Source organism: Mustelus asterias, chromosome 20, assembly GCF_964213995.1.
Source record: "Mustelus asterias chromosome 20, sMusAst1.hap1.1, whole genome shotgun sequence".
NCBI classification, from domain to species: domain Eukaryota; kingdom Metazoa; phylum Chordata; class Chondrichthyes; order Carcharhiniformes; family Triakidae; genus Mustelus; species Mustelus asterias.
In genome coordinates, this window is record NC_135820.1 from 20,712,507 (window position 1) to 20,726,100 (window position 13,594).

A 13,594-nucleotide genomic window follows, 5' to 3' on the forward strand; every position below is an offset into this window, starting at 1 on the left:
AATAAGGGGGAGCAGGTTTAGGACTGAGTTGAGGAGGAACTTCACTCAAAGCGTTGTGAATCTGTGGAATTCCCTGCCCAGTGAAGCAGTTGAGGCTACCTCATTGAAAGTTTTTGAGGCAAGGATAGATAAATGTTTGAACAGTAAAGAATTAAGGGTTATGGTGAGCGGGCGGGTAAGTGGAGCTGAGTCCATGAAAAGATCAGCCATGATCTTATTGAATGGTGGAGCAGGTTCGAGGGGGCAGATGGCCTACTCCTCCTCCTAATTCATATGTTCCTATGAGCTACGCTTACACAGAAAAATCAAATCAGATGCTACTTTGAGTTGAAAGAGAGAAGTTCCTCTCTTTTCCCCCTCTCTGAAGGAATCTGCCAGGAGATAAGTCACTTTTCCTGGCATTCTGCTAGCAGAGAGTGGATCTTTCTCTGATAATTCAAAATTAGTTGTTGTTTAGTAGCTGCAGAGGGAGGTATCCCTTTCTGTCTCTGAAATCTGCAAATTGCTGTCTGGATTTCTGTCCAGAAGTGTTAAAAGGCTGGAAATCTAGCACCACATGAACATACTTGTTTTTTTGTACTAACTAATTCTGAAGAAGGGTGTATGTCAGTTGGGGATATTGCTTTAAATTAGAACAATTGAGATAGCTATCTGTTAAGCATTATACGGTGTCAATGTTTAAGTAATTTAATTGGTAAGTGTTATGCCAATTCTTTTTGTTATATTCTGTGTTCTTAAATAAAGTTTGTTTTGATAAAAGCATCCTAGTTGGTCAATTGCATCATATCTGGAGTGAAACACCTTATGCTCACCAATGCCAAAATCAAATGTAAAAGTTGGGGTCTAAGCTAACTGTGTAATATACCTTGGAGTTTCTGGTCTGGTCCCTAACTGCAGATGTTGCGAGCTGCAGAAACTTGTGTTCCGGGTTGCAGAACTCAACTGATGGCTCTTTATTAAACAGAAAAGAACTCTGGAATTAAAAATCTTAATGATGACCATGAAGCCATTATTGATCATCACAAAAACCCATGTGTTTCACTAATGCCCTTTTGGGAAGGAAATCTGCCGTCCTTACCTGGTCTGGCCTACATGTGACTACAGATTCACAGCAAAATGGTTGACTTTTAAATGCCCTTTGAAATGGCCTAAAAACTCAGCCAACGATGCCACACCCTGTAAATTAATTTAAAATAAAGTAATATTGAACTTGTGTAAGGCACTAGTTAGGCCTTATCTGGAGTCTGCCTCCAGTTCTGGGTACCATACTTGAGGAAGGACATGAAAGCATTGGAGAGAGTTCAGAGGAAATTCAGAAGAATTATTCATTGAAAATGGGAACAGTAGGCCATTCGGCCCTTCAAGTCTGCTCTGCCATTCATTATAACCACAGCTGATCATCCAACTCAATAGCCTGATCTGGCCATATCCTTTGATCCCCTTCACCTCAAGTGCTATATCTAGTATCTTCTTAAAAACAATTACTTTCTGTGGTAGTGAATTCCACATGCTGACCACTCTCTGGGTGAAGAAATTTCTCATCTGTGTCCTGAATGATCTACCCTGTATCCTCAGTCTGTTACCTTTGGTTCTGGGCAGCTCCACCTTTGGGAACATCCCTCTTGCAATTACCCAGTCTAGTCCTGTTAGAATTTTATAGGTTGATATGAGATCCCCCCCTCATTCTTCTGAACTTCAACAAATACAATCCTAATCAACTCAATCTCTTCTCATACATCAGTCCTGTCATCCCAGAAATCAGTCTGATAAACCTTCTCTGCACTTCTTCTAGAGCAACATAAAGTTTATAGTTTATTTATTAGTCACAAGTAGGCTTACATTGACACTGCAATGAAGTTACTGTGAAAATCCCCTAGTCTCCCACACTCTGGCGCCTGTTCGGTTACACTGAGGGAGAATTTAGCATGGTCAATGCATCTAACTACCATATCTTTCGGATTGTGGGAGGTGTTCATCTGGCAGTTAAGGGTACTTTAGTTCCAAGCAACGAAAGAACTAACTTCACAAAATAAATCAAAGATAAAGGTTTAATAAAGAAACTTCATTACACCAACACTCAGGCCACAACCTGGACCACACAAGTTCCCCCCCCCCCTCCATCTGCTTTATCTTTATACCAGGTCAGCTGACCCTCACAGCACGTTACCATTTATTACATTATAACAGGAGGAAACCGGAGCACCCAGAGGAAACTCACACAGACATGTGGAGAATGTGCAGACTCCACACAGACAGTGACCCAAGCCAGGAATCAAACCCAGGTCCCTGGCACTGTGAGGCAGCAATGCTAACATTGTGCCTCCATGTCTGCTTCCTCAGATAAGGAGACCAAAACTGCACACAGTATTCCAAGTATCGCCTAACCAAGGCCCTGTATAAATGCATCAATGATGTGGAGATGCCAGCATTGGACTGGTGTAAGCACAGTAAGAAGTCTCACAACACCAGGTTAAAGTCCAACAGGTTTATTTGGTAGCACATGCCACAAGCTTTCGGAGCGCTGCCCCTTCATCAGGTGAGTGGGAGTCACAAACAGGGCACATAAAGACACAGACTCAATTTACAAAATAATGGTTGGAATGCAAGTCTTCACAGGTAATCAAGTCTTAAAGGTACAGACAATGTGAGTGGAGAGAGGGTTAAGCACAGGTTGAAGAGATGTGTATTGTTTCCAGCCAGGCCAGTTAGTGAGATTTTGCAAGCCCAGGCAAGTCATAGGGATTACAGATAGTGTGACATGAACCCAAGATCCCGGTTGAGGCTGCCCTCATGTGTGTGGAACTTGGCTATCAGTCTCTGCTCAGCGACTCTGCATTATCATGTGTCGTGAAGGCCGCCTCGGAGAACACTTACCCAAAGATCAGAGGCCGAATGCCCATGAATGCTGAAGTGTTCTCCAACAGGAAGAGAACACACTTGCCTGGTGATTGTCGAGTGGTGTTCATTCATCCGTTGTCGTAGCGTCTGCATGATCTCCCTAATGTACCATGCCTCAGGACATCCTTTCCTGCAGCGTATCAGGTAGACAACATCTGAGACTGTTCAGATTCTGAACAAGCCCCCAGTTTTGTTATGACATGGAGGTGATTTTTCCCTCTGCTCGATTTTGGAAACACCCAAAGGTATATACCTCGCCTCATAATCTTGTATAAGTGTGTATGAGGTAGTAGGAAGTTATTGGTTTTGGTCAATTAAAGCAGGATCCGACACTCTCCATCATGAACAATTATACGGTCTTTATTTTTAAAACGGGTGACAACCTTATTAAAACAATTAACAAACTGAATAAAATTCCCAATAGAATGCTGTTCAAATATTACAAGACAAATACATATTTCAAATATTACAAGACTCTTTCAGGGATAATGAAATAAATCATTACAGAATTCAGTCACCTTCAAATAATATACAAATAAGCGTCTTTTGGAAGTATGAGCTTTCTCCAGTAATGCTCATGTTTGGAACACTTTCCGAGTTGACATCTTTCCCTATTTAAGTGGTGATTTTATGAAGACACACATGAAACTGCAGGATTTACATGAGAGCCTCGCCTTTCCCTCCTTCCGACTCAAGAGGTGGCAAGCATATTCTGACAGTTACCCCCTCTTGTCCAAGTTTATATACCTGGAATTACCTCACAGTATTCCTGCAATCTGAGTGGCTTGAGGCTGTCAACAACAACTCACATTTTAATTCCATTGGTTCTGTGTCTCTGCATGCTTGCTTTAAACTCATTGGTCCAATTCAAAAGCCTGTTTTGATTAGGTTGGAACACTGACTGCTTCTGCAGCCTGCTCTCTGCAATTTAAAACCCACACATAAGACACCCGGTTTTAAAGAGAGAATGCTATGTGATTTCTTCTTTTTGTTTTAGCATTTCTTTTCACTATTTACATATGACAAACATCATAATTTTTACCTTACATATGCTACTTCGCAAAAATATCCATTTAAATGTCAAAGTATTGCCACGGTTTGATGAGAAAGATGTAGAAGCCTTTTTCATTTAATTTTAGGAAGTGGCTAAACAAATTTAAGGGCCACAGACTCATGCCAAATAACATTGGTAGGTAGAGCTAGTGAGATGTTTGCATCACTATCAAAGGAGGTATCTGGGGATTATGATGAGGTGAAAAAGCCATCTTAGGTGCATATGAACGAGTGCCAGAAGCCTATAGACAACAGTTTAGAAATCTAAGGAAAGAACCTGGTCAAACATACATGGAACTTGAAAGGATCAAAGTAATTTTGAAAGGTGGATAAAGACATTGAAAATAGACCCAATGTATGAAGCTCTCAAAGAAACGATTATATTGGAGCAGCTTTAAAATTTACTTTAAAAATGCCTACTGTGGTTGTAAAGCCTGGAAAATCAAACAACTGAATTGTTGAAGGATGCAAGGTCACAAAATCACAGCTTAAGACAAGAGGATAAATCAAACAGTAAAGATGGGGAGGGGAGAATTCTCCCAGCTGCAAGACGTCAGCACAGGCTGTGTAGCTGGGGGCCATGGTCTCCGCGCATCTCTGGCCGCCGGATTTCCGGCATCATCAGCTGAATAAATTATTTAAATGCCAATTTATGGGAGGTCGTGGATAAGGAGGGGGTGCCCCTTGGGCATTGCCAGCCTGGCCCCTGGCACTGCCCAAGTGGCAAAACCCAGGGTGCACTTTGGCACTGCCCACTGGGAATGCCAAGCAGGCAAGGCCAGAGGCGGTGGGGCAGATCAGTGAGGGTCCCACTGCCACTCTGCATTTGGGATTGTCATGATGTGGCGATGCTGGCGTTGGACTGGGGTAAGCACAGTAAGAAGTCTCAAACACCAGGTTAAAGTCCAACAGGTTTATTTGGTAGCACAAGCCACAAGTTTTCGGAGCGCTGCCCCTTCATCAGGTGAGTGGGAAATCTGTTCACAAACAGGGCATTAAAGACAAACACAATTTGCAAAATAATGGTTAGAATGCGAGTCTTTACAGGAAATCAAGTCTTAAAGGTACAGACAATGTGAGTGGAATGAGGGTTAAGCACAGGTTAGTTAGTGAGATTTTGCAATTTGGGATTGTCGGCAGGAGGAAGGCCAGGGATCGGGGCTGGCCATGGAGGGAGGGTCGGAAAGGTTGGGCCGGACATGTCCGGGAAGCCGGTGGTAGGGGTCGCATGGCCAGCAGTCGGGCTGGCCGGAAATCGGGAGACCGGCAGTGCAGGGCTACTGCACATGCACTTTAAAAGCAAGGTTTAGTGGGCCTTATCAAATTGAAAGGAAATTGAGTGAGGTGAATTATTTGTTAAATACACCACATAGAAGGAAAACTCACCGAGTGTGTCATGTGAATATGCTTAAAAGGAATTTAATAGGGAAGAAAAGCAGAAGGGGGAGATGTTAGTGATTAAAACTCAGTGAAGAACCAAATCCAGATGACTCTGACTTTGACATTCCTCAAATTAAATTGGATAATGAGGAAGTTATTAGAAATTGGGATAAATTATTGAGTTGCCTTCCAGAAGAAAATTGAACTGACCTGAAAGAGTTATTAAAATCACATGGACAAGCATGTGGGAATAAGTTTGCAAGTACTATAAGGGTTATATTTGATATAGTTGTGGAAAATGCTGTTCCAATTAAACAACATCCTTGCAGACATAACCTTCTCAAGTTGGCGCAGGTTCAGAAGGAGAACCTGATGTTTACTCGGTCTGAGATACAACAACTGAAAGTCTCGATTGATCACATAAAACTGGTGGAGGTGAAGAACAACCAGTTACTGGACAGTAATATGAACAAAGAAAGTGAGCAGGTGTAGAGGCAGATTCAAAACAAGTTGACTGTTTCGGAACCTGTTCCTGAGTTGTTCAAATTGCCTGAACATAAATTGCAGGACTCTCAAATACAGCTCATCATCTATGTGAAAAGTGTAGATGAATCAACAGTCATATGTGACCTCAAAAAGGAGATTGAGGAGTGGAAGTATCCTATTACTGTGGATGAAAGGAAAGGACAACAATGTGAAATGAGACAGTTTGCTGAAATTGTACCATCATTTAAAATGAACTGCTGGCACAGCGATTCTGTACAGTCTGCACAGACCCAGTGAAACAGCACTGTACACAGCTGGCATTCAAATAACTTGTGAGCTTTTGCAATAGCTTAACTGCCACAGAATGGGCTGAAATGGGTTCTGATGCCGAGGAAGACAATCTACTGTGTGTCTTTGCCATAGAGTGTACTGAAATTGATGGTGCAGATCTAGAGCAAATAAAGTCGTCGAACTGCTTGGCAGAGGAGGAGCTAAGGCCAATTAACAAGGGGCAGAGATAACATAACCTTTCAAAATGGTCCCAACTACACACATGTAATGTGCGATTCTGCCTAGTTCTTGAAGACATTACCAGAGCTAATTTATCGTAATGACAAAAGAAAGATCAAACTTGGAATCAACATAGGATTAAGGACTACAGGAAAATCTGGGGGAAGCAGTGTGTCAAGAAAAGGAGTGTTTGATGGTGAAAGACAAGGATTATATTATTTGCATGTTGTGATTTTGTAATAATGTATGTATATATATTGTAGAGTACCAGTAGTGTAAAACTGAAAGGGTTTGAAAAATGAATCCATCTTTGAATATTCTTAAGTGGGGCGGGGGGGGGGGGGGGGGGGGGGTGTGGAAGGTGTGACATTATTGTGCCTTTAAGAAATGTATTTTTAATTTTGTCTGCAGTTTGTAAGCATGCCTGTTTTTTGAGGTCTGCAATGGTATTTTTTATTGCTGCTTAAATGGTTTAAGTGGGGGTTTATTTTTACTCTGGGCCTAATGCAGTGTCCAGGATTTTTATGACCCTGAATTGTTGGAGAAAAAATGATGGACAGTTTTACTTTGTTTGGTGCAGTTTAGAAGAGGCTATCCTGGTTTTCAAGCCGCAATCAGGATTTGTCTCGCTCCCTGTTGTTTTGGGAAGCTGTTCTGACTTCAAGCTTGTCTGTGTGTATGTGTCAAGAAAGCTGCGGAATCCAATAACATGCAAACATAAAGCTTCCTGTGCTAATCCCAAAAAGGATGTTTGTTTATAAAGTTTGATTGGTTGGAACAGTGCACTTTGCTGTTAAGGCTTATACAATATTGTGGTTGTTTTCTCATTTGTAATTGGTAAAAGTTATTGCTAATTTTCTATGTTAACTATATTAAATAAGCTTTGTTCATAGAAACAGAAAACTACAGCACAAAACAGGCCCTTCGGCCCCACAAGTTGTGCCGAACATATCCCTACCTTTTAGGCCTACCTATAACCCTCCATCCTATTAAGTCCCATGTACTCATCCAGGAGTCTCTTAAAAGACCCTATTGAGTTTGCCTCCACCACCACTGACGGCAGCCGATTCCACTCGCCCACCACCCTCTGAAAAACTTCCCCCTAACATCTCCCCTGTACCTACCCCCCAGCACCCTAAACCTGTGTCCTCTCGTAGCAGCCATTTCCACCCTGGGAAAAAGCCTCTGAGAGTCCACCCGATCTATGCCCCTCAACATCTTATATACCTCTATTAGGTCTCCTCTCATCCTACGTCTCTCCAAGGAGAAAAGACCGAGCTCCCTCAACCTATCCTCATAAGGCATGCCACTCAATCCAGGCAACATCCTTGTAAATCGCCTCTGCATCCTTTCAATCTTTTTCACATCCTTTCTGTAATGAGGCAACCAGAACTGAACACAGTACTGCAAGTGGGGTCTGACGAGGGTCTTATATAGCTGCATCATTATCCCCGGACTCCTAAACTCAATCTCTCGATTGATAAAGGCCAGCACACCGTACACCTTCTTAACCACCTCCTCCACCTGCGGGGCCGATTTTAGAGTCCTATGGACCCGGACCCCAAAGGTCCTTCTGATCCTCCACAGTACTAAGAGTCTTTCCCTTTATATTGTATTCCTTCATCCCATTTGACCTACCAAAATGGACCACTACGCATTTATCTGGGTTGAAGTCCATCTGCCACTTCTCCGCCCAGTCTTGCATCCTATCTATGTCCCTCTGTAACTTCTGACATCCCTCCAGACTATCCACAACCCCACCAACCTCCGTGTCGTCAGCAAACTTACCAACCCATCCCTCCACTTCCTCATCCAGGTCATTTATGAAAATGACAAACAGCAAGGGTCCCAGAACAGATCCCTGGGGCACACCACTGGTGACCGACCTCCAATTAGAAAAAGACCCATCTATACACACTCTCTGCCTCCTTTGGGCAAGCCAGTTCTGGATCCACAGGGCAGCAGCCCCTTGGATCCCATGCCATCTCACTTTTTCTAGAAGCCTTGCATGGGGGACCTTATCGAACGCCTTGCTAAAATCCATATAAACCACATCTACCACTTTCCCTTCGTCAATGTGTTTAGTCACATTTTTGAAGAACTCCACCAGGCTCGTAAGGCACGATCTGCCTTTGACAAAGCTATGCTGAGTATTCTTGAGCATACTAAACCTCTCCAAATGCTCATAAACCTTTCCAACAGGAACTTCTCCATCAGCTTACCAACCACTAAGGTTAGACTCACCGGTCGGTAATTTCCTGGGCTATCCCTATTCCCCTTCTTGAAAATAGGAACCTCATCCGCAATCCTCCAGCACCTGTCCCGTCTCCATCAACGACGCAAAGATCATTGCCAGAGGCTCTGCAATCTCTTCCCTCACCTCCCACAGTAACCTGGGGTACATCCCATCCGGACCCGGCGACTTATCTATCTTGATGCCATTCAAAGATTCCAGCACAACCTCTTTCTTAAAGTCCACATACTCAATCTTTTCAGTCCACCGCAAGCCCACAGTACATCCACCCATGTCCTTCTCCTCTGTGAAAACCGAGGCAAAATACTCATTAAGCACCCCTGCCATTTCTACTGGTTCCGTACTGATTTTCCCGCCTTCACCTTTTATAGGCCCTATTCCTTCACGTCTCATCCTTTTATTCTTCACATATTTATAGAACGCCTTAGGGTTTTCCTTAATTCCACATGCCAAGGCCTTCTCGTGACCCCTTCTGGCTCTCCTAATTTCCTTCTTTAGTCCCTTCCTACAAGCCGTATACTATCTAGATCCCCATCTTCGCCAAGCTCTCTGAACCTTTTGTATGCCTTCCTTTTCTTCTCGACTAGGTCCCGCACAGCTTTCGTGCACCACAGTTCCTTTAACCTACCTACCAACTCCTCCCTGTCTGCTCGGAACATTGTCCTGTAGAACCCTAGACAGACATTCCTTGAAAAACTGCCACCTCTCTTCAGTAGATTTCCCCGAGAATACCTCCTTCCAATTTACTTCTCTAATTTGCTGCCTTATGTCTTCATATTTCCCCTTACTCCATATAAATGCTTTCCTAGCTTGCCTGATCCTCTCTTTTTCCAATGCAAGCATAAAGGAGATAGAGTTATGATCGCTATCCCCAAGATGCTCTCCCACTGAGAGATCTGACACCTGTCCAGGCTCATCAGTCAGTATCAGATCAAGTACAGCCTCTCCTCTTGTAGGCTTGTCCACATGCCGTGTCAGGAAACCCTCCTGAACACACCTAACGAACTCCTCCCCATCCAATTCCCTTACCCTAGGGATATTCCAATCTATGTTTGGGAAATTAAAGTCTCCCATCACAACAACTCTGCTATTATTGCAACTCTCCAGGATCTGTTTCCCTATCTGCTCCTCCACCTCCGTGTCACTATTGGGCGGCCTGGTTCAATAAAAGCTCCCTAGTGCGTCGTTTGAATCATATCTGGAGTGAGACATCTTATGCTTACCCGCGCCAAATTCAAAGTATAAACCTTATAGTCTAGGCTGACTTCAAAAAAATGCCTTGGAGTTCTGACTTGGATTATAACAGGGACAAAGTTGTTGCTAGGTTGGAATCATACCTAGCAAAAAGAGAAAATGCTTGTTCATATGGGCTCACCAACTGCCCCAGATTTTTTTATTCATTCATGGGATGTGGATGTCACCGGCTGGGCCGGCATTCATTGCCCATTCCTGAGGGCAATTAAGAGTCAACTACATTGCAGAGGATCTGGAGTCACATGTAGGCCAGACCAGGCAAGGACAACAGATTTCCTTCCCTAAAGGACATTAGTGAACCAGATGGGTTTTTTCAATAGTTGTTTCATGGTCATTAGACTTTTAATTCCAGATTCTTATTCAACTCAAATTGCACCATCTGCCAGGGTGGGATTCAAACCCAGGTCGCCCGAGCATTAGCCTGGGTCTCTGGATTAGTAGTCCAGCGACAATAATACTATACCATCCATTCTCCAATCATTGTAGAAGTTCCTCTGGGTAGGTTCAACCATCTTCAGCTGCTTCATCAATGACCCTCCTTCCATTATCAGGTCAGAAGTGATGTTCGCTGATAACTGCAAATGCTTCGTATCATTCACAACTCTTCGGCTACTGAAGCAGTCCATGTTCAAATGCAACATGACCTGGACAACATTGGGCTTGGGCAAAGTGGCAAGTAATGTTGATACCATACAAGTGCCAGGCAAAGATCATCTCCAACAAGAATTTAACCATCTCCCTTTGTAATTACTATTACTGAATCCCCCAAAATCAACATCAGGGGTTACCACCGACCAGAAAATGAACTGGACTAGCCCTATAAATACTATGGCTATAAGTGCAGGTCAGAGACTGAGAATGCTGTGATGAGTAATTCACCTCCTGAATCCCAAGGCCCGTAAACACCATCAACAAGGCACAAGTCAGGAGTGCAATGGAATACGCACCACTTGCCTGGCTCAGGGCAGTTCCAACAACACTCAAGCGTGACACTATACAGGACAAAGCAGCTCACTGGATTGCTACCCCTTCCACAAACATTCAATCCCTCTACCACTGCTCTTCAGCCGCACCTAAACCCACGACGCTATCGTCTACAAGGACAAGTGCAGCAGATACATGGGAACACAACCAGATGGAAGCTCCTCTTCCAAGCCACTCACCATCCCGACTTGGAAATATATCACTGTTTCTGAGTCTTAGTCCTGTAATTCATAGAAATCATAGAAACCCTACAGTGCAGAAGGAGGCCATTCGGCCCATCGAGTCTGCACCGACCACAATCCCACCCAGGCCCTACCCCCACATATTTACCCGCTAATCCTGCTAACCTACGCATCTCAGAACTCTAAGGGGCAATTTTTAACCTGGCCAATCAACCTAACCCGCACATCTTTGGACTGTGGGAGGAAACCGGAGCACCCGGAGGAAACCCACGCAGACACGAGGAGAATGTGCAAACTCCACACAGACAGTGACCCGAGCCGGGAATCGAACCCGGGACCCTGGAGCTGTGAAGCAGCAGTGCTAACCACTGTGCTACCGTGCCGCCCCAAATTCCCTCCCTTACAGCACTGTGGGTGCATCTACACCTCGGGGTCCCTTCTGGACCTTTGTAACCCTCAACATGAAGTACAGATTCATCAGCTGTGGAGGGGTGGTATGTGGTAATCAGCAGCATGGCAGCACAGTGGTTAGCATTGCTGCCTCTCAGCACCAGGGACCCGGGTTCCACTGTGGCTGACTGCGCAAAGTTTACACATCCTCCCTGTGTCTGCATGGGTTTCCTCCAGGTGTTCTGGTTTCTTCCCACACTTCAAAGATTTGCACGTTAGGTGGATTTGCCATGGTAAATGCGTGGGTTATGGGAATGGGCCTGGGCAAGGTGTTGAGAGCCAGTGCAGACTCAATAGCTGAACAGCTTCCTTCTGCGCTGTAGGGATTCTATGGTTCCTGGCCCATGTTTGGTCTGATTGCCATGAGATTTCATCAGTTCTGGAATCAATGTTGAGGAATTTCCTTCCAATTCCACACCCCTAAAGTTGTCACCTCTGTTTGGTATCTTGGATATTCTCTGTACGGTATGATTATGATTGTCAGGTTATTGCTCGACTTGTCTGAGAGATAGCTCTCCGTGTTTTGGCACAAGCCCCTAGATGTTAGGATGACTTTGCAAGGTCTACAGGGCTGGGTGGTCCATTCAGTTTAATTCATTACTGAGCTCTTTTTAGTGGGGAGTGGTTTGCTGGCCATTTCAGAGGGATTTAAGAGTCAATCACATTGCTATCTGGAGTCACATGTAGGTCACTGGATAAGGACGGCAGATTTCCTTCTCTAAAAGACATTAGTGAACCAGATGTTTAATTAAAATTCCAGCACCTGTTGTGGTGGGATTCAAACTCAGGACCTCTGGATTACTAGTCCAGTAACAATCCCACTATGCCACCCCAAATATCAGGGCAACCACCACCCCATATAACCCAGTAGGGATTTGTCATGACTTCATCTTGCTTCTTGCCGAGTCCATATCTTGCCGCATTATGAAAAGCATGTCTGCTTCGTGCAGTAGCAGTTTGTACTCACTGTCCATGAACAGAGTGCAGCATTGCAACAGCCTCCGCTTACAAATGTAACAAACAATGACATTGACCAGAAAATAGATTTATTCTATTAGTATAATTAGGATTGCATCAAACTAAATTGTTGCTCATTTTCTTGTAAAATCAAATAGGATTTGCTTTGCACACCTTCAATGAGGAAACATTAAATGGTTCAGAGCAGATCTTTCAGTCAATTAAGAGTACTTGCTGGTGAGACTTAGAGTAACAGTCTAAATGTATCTCAGCCAACTATCAGCATATTAGAAGTGATTTCAAATCATTGGCCCTTGTCTAAGAACTGGAACAAAACAGCTCAGATAAGTGCCAGAGTGAAGGCCATTTTCATTTTGTCTAACTAAATCCTGGTTTTACATCCGAAAATGTAATAACTTGAGAAACAAAATGGCCTTGCAATATTTTATAGCCAAGATTGAGTATGATTAAAATGTCCATCTTTATTGAATAACAAGTTACAAATTAGTGATTATAAACTAAATACAACAGCTATAGCAATAATCCTGGAATCAAGTTACAAACATTATAGATAGCTACAAAACTCTGCAAAAAGGGACTTTGAAAATAATACTGAACTTAAAGTAGCATACATTACAGCCTAAACCTATCTGAAAAATTGGGAGTGTGGGGAACTGTTAGTTGCTGCTCACTGGGTTTGATTTCCACTTTCCTGTAATGTCGAACAGGATTTGCTTTGTGCACCTGCAAAACAAAAGTTAGAAAAGTCAGAGTTGTTTTTTTTTAGTTTAACAATCTCAGCAGAGGACCCGAAAAGCTGCAGACTTGATCTTTACTGATTGACACCAAGACACTAGATTCTCAGGTACGGAATGTGCTGCTGCAAATGTCACAAAGAATGGAGTACTACTGAAGAAATCCTTGGGCAAGGAGTACTTTGTCCCCTGTTGAATACAAAACCCTACATATATTGGACTCTTTCAATGAAACAACTGCATTAGCAGGTAAAATTCACATTTTATTTGGAATAAAGTATTAAGTTTTTAAACGACCACGGCTGAAGTTTACTAACATTGGCGAAGGCAGAGAAAACCTCGCTGGTATAACTGATCATTGAAGCTTTTAACTACTGTGGTTGATTTTTGTTTTAAGTTAATTGATAAAATCATAACTGAACATTGCTTGA

At 43.3% G+C, this 13,594-nt stretch overlaps 1 protein-coding gene across 5 annotated transcripts in view; it reads right to left on the minus strand.

Annotated features, from left to right (window-relative positions):
- Nucleotides 1-12,482: 12,482 nt before the first annotated feature.
- tpx2 (TPX2 microtubule nucleation factor) overlaps nt 12,483-13,594 on the minus strand; it is a 36,804-nt gene continuing 35,692 nt past the window's right edge. For 4 of the 5 annotated variants that reach the window (XM_078236312.1, XM_078236310.1, XM_078236311.1 and 1 more), the window contains one exon: nt 12,483-13,152. In XM_078236312.1, coding sequence (XP_078092438.1) covers nt 13,042-13,152 — 111 coding nt within the window. In that variant the 3' untranslated portion in view covers nt 12,483-13,041. The remainder of the gene's footprint in view (nt 13,153-13,594) is intronic. The other variant, XM_078236315.1, reaches the window with a different exon arrangement.